The following is a 21803-nucleotide window of genomic DNA, read 5'->3' on the forward strand; positions in this document are numbered from 1 at the left end:
CAAACCGAACTTGACCGAACCGAAATCATCCGAACCGAAATCAACCCGACCCAAATTCATCCGACCCGAAGTTATCCGGTTAAACCCGTTTTAAACCCGATCCAAATTTATCCGAACCGAAAGTGAACCGATCTGGAGTTGACCCGACCCATATCCGACCCGGACTCGATAGACCATGACCCGAATTTGACCCGATCCAACCCGACCCGAGTTAAAAGGATAATTTTGATCCGAACATATCCGACCCGAGTAGACCCGACCCGAACAGACCCGACCCAAACTCCATCCGGTTATCCGAATTGACACCTCTAGTCAAAAGCTGACTCGACCGACCTAATTCGAAACAGCCCCCCCCCCCCCCCCAAAAAAAAAAAAAAAAAAAAACAACAACCAAAATCAGATTTTGATTCGTATGGAGATGATAATATAGTGACTCGATTTTAAATAGATCCAATTCGATGATCTCACGAACCGATCAAGACACTCAAATCCGATCCAAACAACCGAATTGACGCCTTTAAAGGAAACGAACGGACGATGTCAATATAAGCAATTCTTTCCCGCCTTAAACAATATAAGGTGTGACATTGACACATTCCCCTCTATTTCTCTCTCTGAGCTTAGAGCAACTCAACAATGGCGGTCATCAACACTGCAATTTTCTCTCTCCTAACTCTTTTCCTCTCCACCAACCACCTTCCTTCCTCCTCAACTTCAACCTCAACAATGGCGTCAGAACACTGCAGCAAAGAACTAGTCTCCTTCTCACCATGTCTTCCATACACTGCATCTCCACCAAGCAACTTCTCCTCCTCTGTTTCCGACGATTGTTGTCTCAACTACAACGACATTCTCATTTCTGGGCGTGGATTTTGCTTGTGCTATCTTCTTCTTCAACCTCCCATTTTCAGCGCTCCGCTCGATTCCGATAAGATTCATTCTCTCTCTTCCATTCGTCCTCCTCCTCGCCAGAGTAACTTCGGTTCCTTAACTGATTTCTCTCTCAAGTCTTTATGCTCAGGTTTGATTCGTTTAATTTTTCTCTTCATTTTGAATTCTTTGATTTTATGATAATCTTTAATTTGTGTTGTTGCTTTGATTTGTTGCTCAATTTTGCTCTTATTTGATTGCATTTTGCTCAACCCTAATTTGAGGGATTTTGATGAGTTTTCAATTTTTTTCGTAACCTGGAATGATCCAGTAAAAAATTAATTAAAAGAGGAAACCAAAAATATACTGTTTGAAATTATGAAATTATCTGATATAATACTGAATCTTAAGATGCTTGTAATTTCAATGTGGTCGATTTGTTAGCGTTTGGATTATTTTTAATTTGATTGAAAAGTGTTGAGGTATTCGTGATTTGGAAGTGGCAATTGTTTGGTTGTCCGAAGTCCATCTTGCACCCGGGTGTATATAGAGCTAGGTTTACGCGGAATTTGCTATGAGTATGTTAGGCTGTAATTGTAATATACTCACGGAATATATGATTATCATCTCTCTATGATGTTGGTTAGAAGGGCTTGTTTTCGTACATAGACATGGTAAATGAAGAGTGTTATCTTTATTATTGGTTAATTTGGTGTTATGTGATGAGGGGCATCTTCTTACTCTATTGGTGTTCGCCTTTTAGCTGATCGAGTTAGTCAAAAAGAGTTGTGGCGTAGGCAAGGCTCAATCTTAGCCGGGTTTTGGTTACCATGTCCCTAGATATGTCTAGTATACATTGAAATTCTGGTTTAAGAGTTAAATGAATTGAGTGAGTCTTAGTATAAACTGCAATATCAGTTATTATGAACAATGTATGATGATATTGAACTCACATGTGGTTAGCCCTTCTAGATGTAAATAATTTACTGATATAGTTAACTTTTACTAATATTGTTAACTTCATTTTACGAAACTCTCCAATGTATTGAGCTTTAACTTCGTTTAACACAAAGTAGAGGTGATGAAACAATATTTTGGTAAGTAAGCAGCTATAAATCTGTAATTAAGTAAAACCCTTAGTTAGGATGTGTAGCAGAATACAATACTACAACTATCAAATGAAGTAATGCTACTAAGTTAATACGAAGTATTATATAATATTCCCCATTACAATTGAGTACTAACTAGGAAATCATCCACATACATGTTACTACAATCTCACTTATAATAGTTTTGTCTATTTCTCTCTGGACTAATAATTTTGTCTTTCTTACTTTTTCCGTTGTCCAGATTCTGAGGCATCACCCCCTCTCCAAAGCGCAGGTACTAAATTTAGTGTTGGATTAACTCGCTAATTGAGCTTTCAAAGTAATCAACCAAACAACTATCCAGAATTGATATGATTGTAATGCAATTCGTGACAGCAGGTCCAGAGTCTGGAATAAATACTACTTCTGAGCAGTTCTCAGGTATTTATCTTTCGATATGTCAACTGGAGCATGATGTAGTCTCTATTCATGAGATTGGGTACTAAAATAATCTTGGTAATTTATTGTAGGTTCTCCAACTCTTCTTTCTCCAACTCCAGAAATGGACTTGACACCGACATCAGCTGATACCTCACCACCACCACCAGGATTGCATTCGATCTCCTCTAAAGCTTCACCAGCAACAAGGGTCAGCTTGATTACTCCTTTAACTGTAATTCTCTCCAGGTATTTTCTTTTATTCACTACGATATGAGACCATATTTGTTGATTATTCTCTTCTGCAATCTGTTTACTACGGGTTTGCATAACTTTGCAGTTTACATATAATGCTGTACACGGCCAGATGGGGTTAGTGTGATTCTGTGAAAGCTACAGATTTGGAGCTGCTGAAGTTTGGTAACCCTGTTTTTAACTCATTCAGATATCTTCACCTCAGCTATACGTACAGAATTCAGTGTATTAGCTGTGTATAGCACTATTTCTAACAAAAAACAGCACAGGAACTATTTGTAAAGATGTCAAGCCATATTGTGTGAGGCAGCTGCTCTATTGACCTTTTAGAGCAACTTTTACTGCAGCATTTACATATTGCTCTTAATACTAATAACACAAGCAATGTGTTGTCTTCTCTGAATGCTATTCGTATCAGATGCACCCAATATGTCGATTATAACATCAAAACCAAATCATTTCAGCAATAATAGCTGGCCAAAATATTATGTTTGATACAAATTATCTCTTCCAGACATCAGACTATTCATCTTCATATTTGACAGATGTAAATGTGTTATTTTCCGAGGATGGCTCTTGAGTCTTGACTGTACTCTGCTGCAGCCTAAAAAAAGCTTGAAATTACCAGAAGTCCAGAAGCATCAAGAGAAAATTGACCCTGTACTGGTTAGTCATTATCAATGCACAGCCTATTAGGAAAACACTCATAGGAGCTATTGTCAAAATTTTTGCTTTACAGCTTAAATCCATCCTTCGTCCATTAATCCCTTCTTGCCTGCCTGGTCTCATCCATGGTCGTGATAGATAAATAGCTGTTCCAAACACCATCTACATTAAGAAGTGGATGACTCATGGTAAAATGATACATAGCCTTTATCCTGGTAATGCAACTATACTTGGAGAGGATGACAATGATAAAGAGATGGCAAAATTAATCTAATATTCTAATTGCATTTTGTTTGAAAATTTCATTATCTTGGACTTTGATGTCGTGCACCCTCAGAATCTTATCTAGTGTGTTGTTTGCAGCGTAGTTTGCACTTTGCAGATGGAAGCTAAGTGTTAGAAACCCAGAATTTTTACCGGCTGTACCATTGGTGGATCACTTACACCATAGACGTCTTTAGGATTGGTGTAATCCACCTTGTCGCCAAAGGTTAAGTACTTTAGTTGTAAGGAGGAAGTCTTTCGGTAATTTTTAATCCCTAAATCCTAAAATATGAGTCATGTTAATGTAGCTTATAAACAGTAAAATGCCAGGAATGCCTTTCGTGTAGTAAATAATGTTCTGTCCTAAAAGGCTAAAATAACGCATATAATCACCATTTGAACAAAAAGGGTTGGGGTTAGAATAGAATAAGAAATGGGCTAGGGAAAGTAAATGGGCTAAGGGTTTCTAACTAAAACTCCAGCAGTTCTTCAATTCACTACGCAATTCGGATCAAGTAATGGTGAATGAATTATTCATCTTTGGGTTTTGGGATGGGGAAACACATTTAGGTGTCTACATGTCGTAAACCGTGAAAGCCTTGAAACTATATTCACCGACGACCAAGTTGTCGGTAAATTTTAAGGTCATCATTAATTTTCCGATAGCTTTTAAAACCACTGGTAATTCTAAAACTATCAACAGTTAAAATTAGTTATTGGTAAAAGTACAATTATCGGTTCAAGCAATAGTCAAAGAGAGTTGACTTCACTCTTAACTCTTTCCCTTCTCACCGATTTTGAGATTTTTGGACTTCAGTAACAACATGTTTCTTTCCCTCCAATAAAGTAGGGTATGTCGTATGTGCTTGCCGGAATGAGTGTAATTGTAGATGATGAATTCAAAGAGAACATATTTCTTATTTGATAGGTCTCTTTTCTCTCTCTCTCTCTATATATATATATATATATTTGTTGACCCTCATCCTAATATATACTGCTAATATTATTAGAGGTTTTAATACAAAGCCGCTAACAACGTTAGCAATTTATGTGGAACCAAAATAAAGTTAAAAAAAAAAAAAAAAAAAACTCACATGGGCAGTAGTTAGAGAATTTGTTTTAAACCAATTGCACAAGAGGAGTTAATTTTTGCTTTAATAATTTACGGAGTAAGAGAAATCGTTCGCTATCAACTTAGGGCCTGTTCATATTTACTAAACTAAGCTGAACTGATTAGAGTTGAACTGAACTGAACTGAATTGAATTGAACTGAACAGAGCTGAAATGAATATTTTATGAGAGAGGAAAATTAAGAACTGAACTGAACTGATTGGAACTGAACTGATTGGAGCTGAACTGAACTGAACTGAACTGAAATTAAGTAAATATGAACAGGCCCTTAGGTCTACCTAATTGCGTTATTTTATTATTATGAGTAAAGTAAAATAAAAATAACAATAAGGTTATGTATACTCTGTTTTGGGTGTTTTTGTCCCTCGGAAGAGTTACAGCTCGAAGACTGGTCCGGTGCGGCCTGTACCTGCAAGACAAACGGAGACACCAGTTGGTAGGTGCTCCGCCTCCGACGATTAAGTTAGTAACTTGAAAGGAGAGAAAAAGGTGCGGAAATTTAGGTGGGGATCTGCTAGGATTTCTAGCTCAGTTGTCTCTATCAAAGGGGCAGTTTGTAATAAATGGAAAAACGTGCCCTCCAAAAGAGGGGAATCTCCCTATTTATAGGGTCCTTGGGAATTGTGCCCCCTGATTAGGTCATAGAACCCTAATCAGTGGTGGGCTGCGCCGCATTGCGGCTTTCTCGGGATTTGGGCATGAAGGCCGTCTTTTCCTCCAAATATCTGGGATGACATGTGTCAAGCAGGGATAGGTCCACTTTGGACCATCCTTGGGCTGACACGTGTTGCCCTCTGGTTGGTCCACATGGCGGGGTAAAATTACCCTAAACATACTCTATATTAAAAAAAAAAAAAAAAAAAAGAGGAAAATAAATAATGGTGAGATTAGTAGTACCGTGGTAACTATATTATTAGGTAGATAGGTAGAAGTGTTGCTCACAAGCCGGTACGTGAAAGAGTGAGGGATAAATCAAGTGGTTAGAATTTCCCCCCGATTCCAAAAGATTTTGAGATCGATTCATAAAATTTTCCCTTATGGCTCTCAACACACCAAAAATAGGCCGATACGTGACCCAAGCCATATGACGCCTGGGATGTCAATGGGACAGGGCGGATGTTAGCCTTCTCATCCCCATCCCCATCCCCATCCCCATCTTCGCGGCGAGTCCAATATTCATCCCCAGCCAAGACCCGCTTAATCTCCATCTCTCAAATATACAATCCTACATAATTTATACGAATAATAATAATAATAATAATAATAATAATAATAATAATAATAATAATAATAATAGAACATTCTTAATATTATACACATTTTTGTTTATAATATAAGTGTAGTACAAAGTATTATAAGTTTATAACTAATATTCTTGTAAAAAAAAAAAGTTTATAACTAATATTTTATTTCATGTAATTATTTTATAAAACAGTATAAAAGCATATAATTTTACTTTTAAAGATATATAGATGTGGGTATGAGATGGGGATGGATTGGATACGAAGTGGGGTGGGCGGGAGGAGGCATATACAACTTAAAATCCACCTCCGCCCATCACCCATGGCGGGTATTATTTTTATCCCCATCCCTGTTCCACCACCCGCCAAACCGAGACTACTTGATCCGTCCCACTAACATCCATGACAACAATAATGGTTCGCACCGATCACACCTTTGGCACACAGCACTACTCGTATAGTTGTAGCCTAGCCTCGCCTCACCTGCCAAAGTGCCTAAGTCCCCCATCTTTGAGCAAACTTGTTCCTCAAGAAGCTTTTTCACCCAAATTAAATAACAATTACAAAAGCGTGCCTTTATTTTCTCTCTTTTCTTCTCACTCAAATCACACTACAAGAACCAAATTCCCCAACTCCTCCTTTTCTCCAAATCAAACTTCCCAACATTCAAAGATCGAGCAAAAATGGAGTGTGTTTTCGGATTAGTAGGCAATGGATTCGCAATTATTGCAGCTGATACATCGGCAGTCAACAGCATTTTGGTGCACAAAACCAACGAAGACAAGATCATGAAGCTCGATTCTCACAAGCTTTTAGGCGCCAGTGGCGAAGCCGGCGATAGGTTCAATCTCTTAATTTTCCACCATTTTCGCAAATTAATTCGTTGATTTGTGATTTTTTGAGGTTTAATTTGAAATTTTTTGTTGGGTTTTTGTTTGATTGGTTTTCAGAGTTCAATTTACGGAGTTTGTTCAGAAGAATGTTTCTTTGTATCAGTTCAGAAATGGCATCCCTTTGACTACTGCTGCTGCTGCTAATTTCACACGGGGTGAACTTGCTACTGCCTTAAGAAAGGTATAAGGGCATTTTTAACATTTTCCGGGTTTTCGTAAATTTGAGGTTTTTTCGACTTGATTTGAATGTATGTATGATGACTGCGTGTGAAATTAGAATTTGAGGAGATGCTATTCAGGGTTAGTGTTGTTTAGTGAACCTGAATTGTCACAAGTGTTGGTAACTTAATTAGTGAATGTGGCCTATGTGGGTATTTGCTGGAGAAGGTGGTTTGGTGGCGGAGGTGAAAATGTTGTGGATTACACATTCAATCGCTGTCCAAAGGTTTACTCGAAAAATTATAGGTCTGCATAAGGGCTATTATGAAGCTATCTTAGCTCATCAAGCTAGGTTCGGCTCATAACCTTAAGCAATCTTAGTCGAAACTAAGTTTTGTTAGTAGAGTAACCTATTAGTTTTCCTTCATAACCTGTTAGGTTTTTTTCCCTCATGACTTGGTTGGAAGGAGTTAGGAAGATATGAGGTATATGGATTTGCATGAGGATGAAGCAGTGACCGTAAGAGATTTAGGAGGAAGATTTATGTCGATGACTACACGGAATAATCAAATTTGCCCGACCCTACTTATGGGATTAAGGCTATGATTGATTGAACGCCAAACCATTTCATAAATTGCATTAATTTTATGCTTAGTTGAACTTATTTTCATTTCTTGTGCATTTTATGCAGCAATAAATCACACTATTGATCAATACTTTGCTTATAGGCTATGTTTTAGGGTGCTTTCCTATTCAATTGCTCAGGGTTTTGCAAAATGGTGCTAATTTGATTGGGTTGTATGGATATAATAGGTTGACATGTCAATTCTTAATTTTTCTCTATTTTTGGTGCTCATTGCTTGTCATGCTTTAGTTCCTAGACGGATATTTAAATATACTTGACATAAAAGTTCCATCTTACTCTTTTATACATGCAATGTAAGCCTAAATTCACCTTGCAATTTTATTTATACCTCTCTTAGCTGAATACAATAATGGGTTAAATAGATGAGGATATTTTTGGAAAGTGAAAAATGCATCATAATTAATTATTTTGATATCCTACTACCTATTCTATTTCTATATATAGAAAAGTTGTTTTGAAAGTAAATATATTTTTAACTGGCTTCACTTCATGATCCTAGCAAATAGACTTAAAGAAAACCTGCTATCTTCTTTTTCACTTGTGCAATTACGAGTTGCAAAAGTGTTGGGTTCGTATTGTTTCCAGAATACATCTTAGAGTTTTTCTACATGCCATCTAGAGGGTGGATGTAGAATAGCTTCTAATAACAATTATAAGGGTTGGGACTTGGGAAATAAGGTTGTCATGACATTTGACTTTTTCCATAGGATGCTTAGTTTCAGATGTAACATATTTGTATGGTTTAGTAGCCACTGCCGTTTGGAAGCTACTAACATGTACATACTTAGCTAATTGCCATCTACATCTTTCTTCTTTACCTTTCCTTTTGGGTTGCTAAACTTGAGGGCAACTGAGTTTGATGTTGCAGCTTTGATCTTATTTAAAACCAATGTTACAAGGTACGTGGTTCGATGCGAAACGTGGTACGGAAACGGATACGTGGTACGCTACCCATGATGAATCCGGTACGATTGGGTACGAAATAAATAAATTAATAAAATATATGGGTGATTTTTATTAATAAGATTTTGATTTGGAAAATAATATAAAACGTAGTTGTATCAGTCCTAGCTTGAATTTATTTAAGTTAGTGAATTGCTTAAGAAAATAAAGTACATAATATTTACTTGTATAATAAAAAGCCCAAAGACTTAAGCCCATTTGGAACGGAACCCTAGCTGCCAACCTATGTACTACTGTGTAAAACAGAAGAGAGGAGAGAGAAAAAACTACTCTCAAGAAATAAAATCAGAAGAGAGAGAAAATGCATTGGAAATATCGGGAAGAAACCATTGAACATTGCACAAGAAGAATAACCGCTTAGCTGCTACCAGAGTCGCCTCCTTTAGCGATCCAGATCGCGAACCCCAGCGACCCAAGTCGCGTTTGTTCCGCGTTCCGATACGCGCAACTCGGATTCGCGATTCGTGGCTACGTACTGCGAACCTTGTAACACTGTTTAAAACCATTATATATTACAATTTCAACATGTGAATATATCAACTCAAAAGTGCAAAAGCTGCTACAGTGTACTGTCTTGACATCTTATCTTTAATCAAGATTACTTCAAGAGTAAAATTTGCCATATAATTTCTAGGCAATTGTGTTTATAGAAACTGCTGCACTGTTGGAGAAAAAGAAAAAGACATTCATGTAATCATGTGTTTAGTTAGCTTATTGTGAATTAATGCTTGTCCGGTTAAAATTTAGTTGTTGAAAAGTGCTGCTTGGTTTATTTCCTTGTTAAGTTCTATGCTATCACTAGGTGTAAACCTTGAAGCTGAGCTCAAATAGTCATAGGCTCGTTTTGAGCTCGTTTACCTCAAAGCACTCGAAGCTCGTTGAGCTTCAAAAACATGGGCTTGGCTTGAGCTCGTTAGTCTAGACAATTGTTCGGCTTGAGCTTCAAAAACATGGGCTCAATTTTGTGATTTTGTTTGTCTTTTAATATACTCGACTTGGGTTCGAATTCAAGCTTGGTTTGTGCTCAATTTTAAACTTGGTTTTGACTTTTGAGAGTTAACGACGGTGACTATGGTGCTATGTTTTGAAAGTTTAAACCCTTTATTTTCCTTGTGTGATGGAGTTGTGTCCCTATGCACGTTTCTTGTCCCAAATAAAAATTAAGAAGATTAAAAAAGTGAGAGAGGTGAGGAAGTATAGCCATAAAATTATGATAATAGAATATGAAACAATGAGGATAGAAGATATAGGATCAATTGCAGTGGTGTAGAATACAAGAGTACAAAATCAAGAGAAGAGATGAAGTAGAGGGAGGCGGAGTGAACAAAGAGGGACAAATAGAACAAGGGAGAGAGAGATTGTGAGGTTAATCATTCTGTTTTATTATTAATGATATATGATTTCAATTAATTTATATTTTTTATTTAGATATAAGAAATATATTTTAATTGAGCTCATTCACGAGCTTTTTGAGCCAAGCTTGGGCTTGCTTGTCCTTGCTCGTTAAGTTTCCCAGCCGAATTCGAACTCAAACTCGAGTCGAGCCTTATCAAACCAAGCTTTGACTGAATCAAGCTTGCATAGTTCACAAACAGGTGAGGCTCGTTGTCACCCTTAATTCATCACTGAGAAATGGGTTTCTCTGCCACTTACAGTCATGGTTTTGATTCTTCTGAATAGAGTTTTGTTGATAGATTACAAAATAATCAACTAAAGGCGACCTGAGAATTGGCATCTGAGCTGTTAAATCTGACACCTGCTGCTTGTAGTATATTCTTTTATTTGAGGTAAATATCTTGAAAGCATCTGAAGGTTAAATACTATTGAACACCCATTCATCCTCACTGTTTATCTATCTTAAGCACTGAAAGTTTCTCTTTCATCCATTTCTTCTTTGCCCTTTTAAAACTTATTCCTTTTTTATCTGTACATGCATTGCCGACTTGCCGTGTTAAACTTCCACAACCGCTATTTGTCTCTACCCTCAGAAGGCAATTCAACGTTTCCTTCTGAACATAGGACCAGACTACATTTGTTTCCCTTTCAAAACTAATTCCTTGTTTATCTATACATGCATTGTCATGTTGTAACTTCCATAACTGCTGTTTGTCACTACCGTCAGAAGGCAATTCCACTTTTTCTTCTTAACATAAAGCCAGACTAGATTTGTTTCTGATGCAACTAGAACATATATTGACCTTTTGCCCCTTTACCATTATCCAGTGCTAACTCTGCTAAGTAGCTTGATACCAAAAATCAAACTTCGATGAACAGGCATATTTTCCTATTGTGATTGTTCTAGTAAATTTTTTTATTCCTTAAATTTTGTATCCAGTAGCATCAGCTGTGCGCTGGTGGGCACTGGGGATGGTCGGATGGGGAGTATGGGATTTGAGTGGAGGGACTGGAATGTGATGGACGTTAAGTAAAAGTTGATGGAGATGATTATAGCCACTGATGGTGTCAAGGTTACTTTGATTGTGATGAATGATCAAGAGACATGTCAAATAAAGAAGGATGGAGGGAAGGAGAACGATAGAAATTATAAGAATCATTAATTATTAAGCCATGCTATCTATATATATATCCTTTGGTTACCTACTTGATAAAAATCGGTCTTCATGTAATGTGGGATCCACCTTTTCTTCATCACATAACCTTTTTCTCACATTTCCTAGACTTGATTACTTATACTGTCCTTCTATAGCCATTTGTTATGACATTTATAATATTTGGTCCACCCCTACCTTTTCTATTAGAAGTGCGGTCCAAACTAAGAAAAATTTTGGACGGACGGTGGATTTGTGTTCTATTGTTTTCTTGGATGTCCAAGTCAGTGAACACGTGTAGTCTCTGGTAACTGATTATTAAGACTCTATGCTCAGTATATTATGATATTTGGGCCCTTGTTGTTTTGCTGACAAGGGAGGAGCAAACTGTTTTCCAAAATTTTTTTCATCACCTTGACAAGGCTTTGCAAATGTGGAATTGGTTGATTGATTGATGTGAGCCTCTATAAAGGTGTCAAATATGCATATCCATGCTCTTAAACCTCTATTGCTGAGAGTTTCTGTGAGTAGTTGTCTTGAAAGTTGAAATGACTTGGGATGTCAGATGGTACTGTTAAGTTTAGAGATGGTACACTTAATAATGTTCCATATATCTCATTTGTCATTGTGCTTGGTGGATGGGACACCACATTGAATGCTTACAACTTCTATTGGTAAAATATTGTCCATGTATTCTACTTCGTATTTAATTATGCATACTTTGCTATAGCCAGTTACTTTTTGTTTGAAGGTTCTGTTATTCATGCCTTTCAAATTCCACTGTCCACCAAGTTTGCTAAGTTCTATGCAATTCTATATTATCCTTTGACTTTGTTTGATTGGTTCAATATTTAGTTTTAAGTTTAGTGCTGATGCACCACAGGTTCTCTGAGCATCTACTTTGCGTTATATGTGTTACGCATTTAATTGAAAAGCTTGATATTGGGATTTTGTTTGTAATTTTGATAAGAATCATAATAACATAAAGAGGAATCTGAAGAGAAGAGAGTGGAACTCAATTTAAGGATGTAAACACTTGATTTTTTTTTTTTTTTTTTTTTTTGTAGTAGTAGTAGTAGTAATAGTAAGGGATGCCCGTCAGCTTAAAAATAGGATTTCAGCTCTAGTATTGGGGATTTAGTCTGGCTTTCTTCCTTCTCTCTAAATTAGGCTGTGTTTTGATGCTTTTTTCCATAATGGTCTCATAATTTCTGGTGTAATCATTATTTTTATAAGAGAATTTTCTAATTTATATCCCTGAAATTGTTTATGCCTTTTCCATACAGCACTTGTCTCTGTTTTGTCATATCCCTGATCAGATTTCCTCTATTCCCAACTCCATCCTCCATAATGCTTCCTTCACTTTATTTGGCTTATTTGAACTTGCAAATTCCATTCAAGAACAATCTGATCACTTGTAGTCTCTTGACACTTATCGTTGTTTATTTGCAGAATCCATACTCAGTCAACATAATTCTAGCTGGTTTTGACCAAGACACTGGACCATCACTATACTTTATTGACTACATAGCAACTCTTCACAAGGTAGATAAGGCAGCATTCGGCTATGGTTCCTACTTTGCACTCTCCATGATGGACAGGCATTACCGTAGTGATATGTCCGTTGATGAGGCCATCAAACTAGTTGATGATTGCATAGTGGAGATCCGGACTAGGTTGGTTGTAGCTCCACCTAATTTCGTTATCAAAATTGTTGATAAGGATGGAGCTCGTGAATTTGCCTGGCGCGAATCCATTAAGGATCAGGCTGTTGCAGATGCAAATGCTGCTGCTGTTTCTGCTTCTGCCTGAGGGTATCTAGTTGTTCAGTAGTGAAATATGTGTCTTTTTAATTTTCTGAAGGTGGTAGCTGTGATGTAACAGGATGATTTACTATGTTTAAAACTGTATGCGCTTACTTTGGAGTTGTCGTCTTGAGATTTTACCCCCACTGTTGTCATTAATGCTGAAACAATTATCAAATTGATTGATCTGGTTCAATTATCACCATGATAATCTTAATTTGTCTGAGAATCGTGGAAGGTTGAGTGAACACCTCACCATCTCCATTCTACATATCCCTATTGCTTGGCCTTCCCACTCTACTTAGTTAAAATTCTGAGCCTCGCATTATACGACTACGAAGTGTGTGTTGATATTGACCTAAACCTGAATATTTCGGTTAGAGTTAAGCATTTTCTCGACTGTAACCCGACCCAAAATAACCCATGACCCAAGTTATCCAACTCAAACCCGATTTGTTCGACCCGGTTGATAGGTCTACCTATAAATAATAGCAAGATTAAAAGAAGAGCATCAAAACGACAGAGAAAACTAAACCAAAAGAGGTAGCACGAAAAGGGGATTAAACACCTAGAAAAGGTGAGAGCTGGTAATCAAAACACTTGGGAAATACTCCTATAAATAACGGAAAGAGCAGCAAAGGAACACCTATAACTGCTACAGTGCGAACGAGTGACGGAGTGGCTTCTCCGTTGGATTTCCCACATCTGCCATACTTTGAAATAAAAGGGAGAAGAAACCAAGTTTGTTCACATTCCTTCTACTTCTCGAGGTCAGATTTTTATTTTTATTTTCGTTGCTACTATACTTTTATATTTTTATTATTATTGCAAATTCAAACCCTTTCTCAATCCGCATAATTGGATTTCTAATCCTAATAGGAAATGGAATCCTAATCGTAATGGTTTATATCATAATTATAAGCTGTTACGTCAAGGTAATATATAAATAATTAGCTTGATAATAAACTTTCCATCACTCTGTAGACGGAAAAGGAGGAGCTAGCTATGGATTCTACAGGCATAATACCATATAAAAAACAGAGACTTGCATCAACAACAACAAGTAGTACAACAATTGAGGATCTGAAAGATGATGAAATTGTTGAGATTTTGATTAGACTTCCATTAGAATGCGTCTTCCGTTGTAAGTGCATCTCCAAGCGATGGCTGGCTTTAATATCACATCCTTGCTTCATCACTTCCTTCATTGGACGACGCCAAAACTTGCCTTTACGTGATCATCTTATAATTTATCAGGTTTATCTTGAGGATGAGTGTGTATCAGATCATTATGGTCATCTACCAATGCCCCTCGTATTTTATCCACCCAACATAAGTGATCAATATCCAATTTCTGATCCAACCGGTAAATTCTTTGATTTCACTTTCCGTTTCTTTCCGTTCAATTTGGAAGATCGTTTCACCAGCTTTGGATTAGTGAGGAATTCCCGTGGCTTATTATTATGCAAGGGAGAATTAATCAAGTCGCGTACATCATCTCCACAGTCATCCCACCGTCAAAGTGAATACTACGTATGTAATCCACTTACAAAACAATGGTTGAGAATTCCTAAGTTGGATCGAATGAGTTTTAAAGTTGACTATGTTGGGTTCACTTGCTATGCCTTGGACACTCGCCTTCCTCACAAGGTTGAGTTTGTTGTGTTGGAGGTTGAGAAGAAAAGGTGGAAAAAAGATGAGTTTTTCTACACTCGTGTTTTTTCCTCATTGACTGGCTGTTGGAGCGTATATTGTGTAGCTTGCCCGCCAGGTCCAAGTTGGCCATCTAGAGAATCGACTGGGATGTATGGTACTGATTATGATACTAATTTATATGATTATGGTACAATTGCTGTCTACAAAGGGATGTTCCATTGGAATGGTGGTTCATGCCTTATAGCATATGATCCACTAAATGAACCCTGCAAGTGTAGTTCAATTCCCATCCCTGAAGAATTAGCCAATAATGGTAGTCGTGTTGAGCTAAGTGAAGGGCGTATCCGAATGGCTACCTATAGTTTGAAGAACTCGAGAACTGCAATAGGGACATATTCAGTTTATGAACTTACAGACTATGACATTGGCAAGTGGGATTTGAAGTTTCTTATAAAAAAACCCATTTTAAATATGCTTCTTATCTTCTCCAGCCAAACCAACGGAGAGATCATTTTTATGAAATGGTTCCTCAGCGGTACAAGAAGGAAGTTTGTGCTCTATAATATGAAGAGTCAGTCAGTTGTTGGTGATTTTGACATACCTGAACACCCCACATTGCCTCGTCTCTCTTTTTCAGCTGACTCTTTTCTGATGACTGCATGGCCGACTGTAATTCCTCAACTTCCACATAATCTATAACTATTCATCACAAAAGAGTCAGTAACGTTGCTCATCATAAATTTGTGCTATATGCTATGTAATTATTGATCACATGTATTTTTTTATTAGGAACTAAGCTCTTCAATTTGGTAGTGCGTTTCTCTTGTATGGTTATGAAGATTTATTCTTTTTTTTTATTTTTTATTTTCAAACAATTGAATGGGGAAGATCTAGTATCATTTTTATGATGAATGAAACTTGATATGGTATTCGTGTTTATGAAATATTGAGACTGATTTATATATGGGGCATCACTTATGAATTGTAGAACACTAGATGGAATTTGTACTTTGATCTTCTCCCTCTTTTACTTATGATGTCCTATGGTTGTTACACACTTAATACTATTTCAACTGTCCATATGTGATGTCATATACTTGTTCTTAGAATTTTGTGTTGGTCTCTTGTGCATAAACTGGTATGTCCACGTAGCATAGAAATTAGCCCTTGGTGTGGATGGTGATTTAAAGTGTTATAGAACAATAGTTGAATGAAATTTTTATATACATCGCTTTTCCACAGTTTCTAGTGTTGCAGTATTGCTGCAGTCTTTAGTCTATTGTACAACTTCCTCTCTATCTGCACTGAAAGAGAGAGTCAAATGTTCTCCTAGGGTTCTTGGAAATAATATAGAGACAATCCTTTTTTTCAAATGATGAGCCTTTAGACATATCAAAAGTGTTCTTCATTTCTTGTTTCTCCCTTAACTCATGATGCCCTGCAATTCAATGAACAGTTGAATCCTCAAACTCTTGCATTTTGCTACATACACAAGCCAAAGGGATGATATTTCCTGGTTGCATCCCAAGTCCCACTGCAAATAGTCGGAACCCCTAAAAGAAGATGCTAATTTTCCTTCAATATTGCTGAAATTTTTCTTAGATGCCTAGAGTGTTTTTCTTGTTAATTGGATTGGTCCATGTGTATTGCACTGAATCCAACTGGATTATCTAGTTAATTATATAACATTGGACATGGATTAGTTGACTTGTCTAGTTTAGGTCTTTAGTGAATGAATTCACTTTGAAGCAAGTACGAAGTATGTTTTTTTCCCTTGGTGTATTTCCCACGGGCGAAGTATGCTTTTTTCCCTTGGTGTATTTCCCGCGGGGTTGTCATTTCTGCTTAGATTATTTATTACATTTACAAGTCATTCATACATATGAAGAACTCAACCGGTAATTTTGTCCTGCTCTTTGTGCATATAAATTGGACTTCTATATGTTGGTTTTTTAATTCTTCCTTAAAGGGTGATGGATGGAGTAAGTGTAACTTTGCAATATGTAGGAATTTTCTTTAGTTTGGAAACATAGTTTGTTTTAGGTCATCTCCAGTTGCTTGGGACAAGGTTATACAAGTAAGCATTGCTGCAAGTGGTAAGCATATCTATATTATTGGCCAAAAGCAAGACAACTTATGAATGAAATGGGCTGATCACATCCATGCAATATAAAAAACAAGGATGGGAAGTTAGTTTGTATTTAAATCGTGTACTTCCCCACAAATCCTCCTTTTTTGGCCTCACAAAGTACCTGATTTGCCAACTCTTGGCACTTCTAAGCAAGTCTACATCTCTTCTCTTGCTCTTCTCAAGATGTTTAAACACGGTAATTCCAATTTCCCCTCATTTGTGACTTCATGTTTTTGATTGACGCAATTTAGTAACCCGTATTATATATTTTTTTATGGGAAATTTGCAGGAAGAGAAAGAGTTCCAATGAAGGTGATGGGGTTGATATTGGGGGAGTTTGTGTATGAGTACGCTGTCACGGTTGTTGATGTTTTCTGATGCTGCAAAGTGGAACTGGTGTTAGTGTTTGAAATTGCTGACCATGTTTTTCAGACTAAGATTCTTGATATGGTCAAGCAAACTAGATGGTACTGTGATTTCTTGTGCTTTTTTCTTTTTGTTATTATGAATTGTTTCGAACGCAATGAAGTTTGCGATTTAAGTACAAAAGAAGTTGACTATGTTAGGGTTTTTCGTTAGAGTTGTGTGATTTTTTGTAGATTTTGGTGGAGAAATCTGTTGGATGGTATGCTTCTTTGATTTCACATGAAGTGGTGCACACCTGTATTAAGGACTGGTATCTTTTAGGTCATCAATGGAAATTGAGTTTGGTAGGAGATAGATTATACTGATATAGGCATAATTGCTGAGTTCAACTTTTATTTATAGGGTTTTGATAGGGGGGGGGGGGGGGAATTGTAAGGTTCCAAAATATATCCCATCTTAATTGCAACAAGCCAACAATTCCTTTTTTATTGGAAACAATTGTCCTAAATTTAATTGAATTTTGGGGTATGATCAATGTTCGAAGTTGTGTGTTTGATTAACTCAGGGGCCACTCTTGATCATCTCAACTTAATGAGACTAGCTTTGTTTTAACCTTATATTTTAATTTAAACTGTTGTATGGAAGAACATTTGGGATGTAATCTTTTATTGAAAGTATTGAGTTTTTCTGTAGGAAGCTTTGATATATGCCTCAGAATATTGTTGCAGTTCCCGTCTTATTTGATTAATTATGTTTAGTAACCAACAACTATTTTTATCTTTAGCATAGCTGATCCTGAAGCTTGGACTTTTCAGCTCACCCTTCTAGTTGTAACCGACTAACCACTGCAGAAGCTACAAGAGCGGCTTTGTATGTCATGATCTCTGTGAGGATGATCTCATACTTTTGTTAATTGTGTTTATGAAGGGTAACAAAGTTACCCATAAATTGCTTGTGTCGTCTTTGTTGTTCTTTAGCATTGTTATTTATTTTTGCATGTTTTTTGATCCCGAATTCCTTACAGAAGATAAAGAGGAGGAAAAGGACGTAAAAAGGAAAGGGAAGGGGGAAGCTCCATCTTCCTTCCAAATCTCTCTGATTTTGGAGGGAAATTTGATATCTTCCTCTTCCTGTCCATCCTTTCCCAAATCCTTTATCCAAACATGGGATTATTGTTACTGTTCTTTTCCATTCTCGTCTATTCTTTAATTTTTTTCTTAAAAAAAGTATTAGGGAAGTGATGATGTCTATTTTAGATGTGTGTGCTAATAAATTAAGTTATATTATAAACAGTCATAATTTGGAATAACTGCTTGCAATAATTGGGGATTAGTTGGGGTGAGGATTATGATGGTATTGAGGAAGAAGGTATAACAAAGGCATTATTTGCAACAGTTGCAGGGTTTTTTTTTTTTTTTTTTTTTTTTTTTTTTTTTTTTTTTTTTTTTTTTGGTGAAAGAGTTGCCGGGGTAATGTTTTTGGAGAACAGAGCTTGGCGGCTGGGTCAAATCGTGGTATCAGATTACTTATCCAAGAATATTTCAGGTTTAACAATCAGATTTCTATTTGCTTATTGTAACCTAAATTTCTACGTCATCTCTCTTGTAGAAAAATCTCTTACAATTATTCCTAAAATGGAAATTAGCTCTTACATAAGGTTTGCAAGATTGAGCGAACCAAGAGTGAGAGTGTTAGAATTTATCTTGATTTGGTTAATTTATATTGTAAGAACATTGTACATCTATCTTTAGATTCTTCCGAGTCATGTTAGTTTTACTTTGATTTGAATTGTGATTGTATGTGATTTTAAATGCTTTTTGGCAAGCCATTGTTGTATGGGGCCAAAAAAACAGCATAGAAGCTCTGAGAGTTCTAGGTATAATCGTGAGGCAGCATGCTGCTAAACAGAAAGGTTATCATTTGCATATATATGTTGTTTCACTTGAAGTTTTGGTCGCTTGATTTTCGCTTTCTAACAATGAATTTTCCCCCTTTTCTCTGCAGGTGTTGTTTGCTTGTTGTCACCCGTTCTTCCATAGTGATCCAACAAACTTTGTTGATGTTGGAGATGGTGTTTTAGGTTTGATGATGTATGATATCCTATTACATCCTGTCAGTTTTTTTGGAAAGTTGTGAATTTACTTGTGTAAATGGATGTATTATAGCTATTTTTTAGTAAGTCTTTTAGCTGTTACTTTGAGTTGAACTTCACAAATGGAGTCAGTCTTTTTGTTATTTTCACAAACCTTTTTCTTTGCTGTAGGTTTTCCTTGAAGATTCAAAGCATACATAATGGTGGATCAAGCTTCTTAATTGCATAATGCTGGTGAGATTTTTCATCAAAATCATTTTTTTTTTTAATTGTAAGAAAGTAAAATTTATAAGACCTAGAACGTCTTCTCCCTCACTTTCCCTCACTTTTTCTGCTACCCAATCATGGGAGCAAAAGAGTTTCCCCCCCTCCCCTCCCTTTACCTCCTCTTCCTCTCCCTCTTCTACCCTAAATTTCCTTCCAATATTTGTGTGTCCAAAACGCACTGTTACAAATTGTCTGGATACAGAAAGAGGGAGGAAAGAAGGGGAGGGAAAGTGATGAATTTTATTTCCATATCTTTTCAATTGTTGAAGTGATCAATTTCGTACAGTTCAATTCCTCCAATCCCCTCCCTTCTTCATTTGCTATACAAATGAAGGATAACTCATTCCTTCATTTCCCTCAATCCAATTGAAGTGTTAATGTAGAAGGAGCCATTCATCCTCTTTGTTTATCTATCTTAAAACTTAAAGTTTCTCTTTCATCCATTTCTTCTTTGCCCTTTTTAAACTTATTCTTTTTTTTTTTTTTAAATCTGTACATGCATTGCCATGTTGAAACTTCCACAACCGCTGTTTGTCACTACTGCCAGAAGGCGATTCCACTTTTTTTTCTGAACATAAGACCAGACTAGATTTGTTTCCCTGTTTTTCTGTACATGCATTGCCATGTTGAAACTTCCACAACCGCTATTTGTCACTACCGTCAGAAGGCAGTTCCACTCTTTCTTCTGAACATAGAGCCAGACTAGATTTGTTTCTGATGCAACTAGAACATATATTGACTTGTTGCCCCCTTACCATTATCCAGTGCTGCTGAGTAGGCTTTATATCAAAAATCAAACTTTGATTAACAGGCCTATTTTCCTACTGTGATTGTTCTAGTAAATTTAGTATCTTCCTTAAATTTTGTTTCCAGCAGCATCAGTTGTGCGTTGGTGGGCACTGGAGATGGTCGGATGGGTAGTATGGGATTTGAGTGGACGGACAGGAATGTGATGGATGTTTAGTAAAAGTTGATGGAGTCATGGAGATGATTAATTATTGCCTTACTGATGGTGTCAAGGTTACTTTGATTGTGATGAGTGATCAAGAGTGTTACTACCATGTCAAAAAAAAGGAGGATGGAGGGAAGGAGAACGATAGAAATTATAAGAATCATCAACTATTAAGCCATGCTACCTATACATATCCTCTGGTTATCTATTTCATAAAACCGGCCATCATGTAATGTGGGTCCACCTTTTCTTCATCACTTAACCTTTTTCTCACATTTCCTACACTTTGTTAATTCTACTGTCCTTCTATGTCCATATTTTATGACATTTAATCATTTTGATCCACCCCTACGTTTTCTATAAGAGGATTTGTGGGGAATGGACAGAGGATTTGTGTTCTTATGTTTTCTTGGATGTCCAAGTCAGTTATGTGTTGTCTCTGGTAACTGATTATTAAGACTGTATATCCAGTATATGAGATTTGGGCCACTGTGGTTTTGCTAATAAGGGAGGAGCAGAATGTTACCCATATTTTTCTTTTTTATTTATAGCCAGTTACTTTTTGTTAGAAGTTGCTGTTATTCATGCCTTTTAAATTTCACTGTCCACCAAGTTTGCTAAGTTCTATGCAATTCTATATTATGCTTTGACTTTGTTTGATTGCTTCAATATATAGTTTCAAATTTTTGTACTATGCACCACAGGTTCTCCGAGCAAATTACATTGCATTATATGTGTTACACATTTAATTGAAATGTGTTCTGCTACTGAAATTGGGATTTTGTTTGTAATTTTGATAAGAACCATAATAACATAAAGAGGAATCTGAATAGCAGAGAATATAACTCAATTTAAGGATGTAAACACTTCAGTTTTTTTTTTTTTTTTTTTTTTTTTTTTTTTTTTTTTTGGGGGGGTGGGGGGGGTTTCGTTATTATAAATAATAATACTACGCAGTAGTTATAGTAATTAAGGATGCCCCTGTGAGCTTAAAACTAGGATTTCAGCTTTAGTATTGGGGATTTAGTCTGGCTTTCTTCCTTTCTCTTTAAATTAGGTTGTGTTCTGATGCTTTTTTTTCCATAAAGGTCTCATTACTTCAGGTGTAATCATTAATTTTAAAAGATAATTTTTTAATATATTCCCTAAAATTGTTTATGCCTTTTCCATACAGCACTTGTCTCAATTGATGGAGCTCATGAATTTGCCTGGCGCGAATCCATTAAAGATGAGGCCGTTGCAGATGCAAATGCTGCTGCTGTTTCTGCTTCTGCCTGAGGTTATCTGGTTGTTTAGTAGTGAAAAATAGGTCTTTTATACTTTCTGAAGGTGGTAGGGTTGATGTAACAGGATGGTCTTTGTATGCCCTTA

At 36.5% G+C, this 21803-nt stretch overlaps 2 protein-coding genes and 1 long non-coding RNA gene across 3 annotated transcripts; all 3 read left to right on the forward strand.

Annotated features, from left to right (window-relative positions):
* Positions 1-6562: 6562 nt before the first annotated feature.
* On the forward strand, positions 6563-13167 carry LOC145608323 (proteasome subunit beta type-2-A-like). Its single transcript, XM_081663942.1, has 3 exons — positions 6563-6794; positions 6904-7027; positions 12616-13167. The coding sequence occupies exons 1-3, from the start codon at positions 6637-6639 to the stop codon at positions 12973-12975; spliced, it is 642 nt and encodes a 213-aa protein (XP_081520068.1). The 5' UTR covers positions 6563-6636; the 3' UTR covers positions 12976-13167.
* An 806-nt stretch (positions 13168-13973) lies between these two features.
* On the forward strand, positions 13974-15323 carry LOC145607160 (F-box protein At5g07610-like). Its single transcript, XM_081662906.1, has one exon. The coding sequence runs from the start codon at positions 13974-13976 to the stop codon at positions 15321-15323; it is 1350 nt and encodes a 449-aa protein (XP_081519032.1).
* A 2237-nt stretch (positions 15324-17560) lies between these two features.
* LOC145609496 (uncharacterized) lies at positions 17561-21794 on the forward strand. The gene is made up of 3 exons (XR_014106034.1): positions 17561-19211; positions 19385-19447; positions 21607-21794. It is a non-coding gene; the product is annotated as an uncharacterized LOC145609496 (long non-coding RNA).
* Positions 21795-21803: the final 9 nt, after the last annotated feature.

The sequence above is a fragment of the Chenopodium album genome, chromosome 23 (genome assembly GCF_948465745.1).
Source record: "Chenopodium album chromosome 23, dcCheAlbu1.1, whole genome shotgun sequence".
NCBI classification, from domain to species: Eukaryota; Viridiplantae; Streptophyta; class Magnoliopsida; order Caryophyllales; family Amaranthaceae; genus Chenopodium; species Chenopodium album.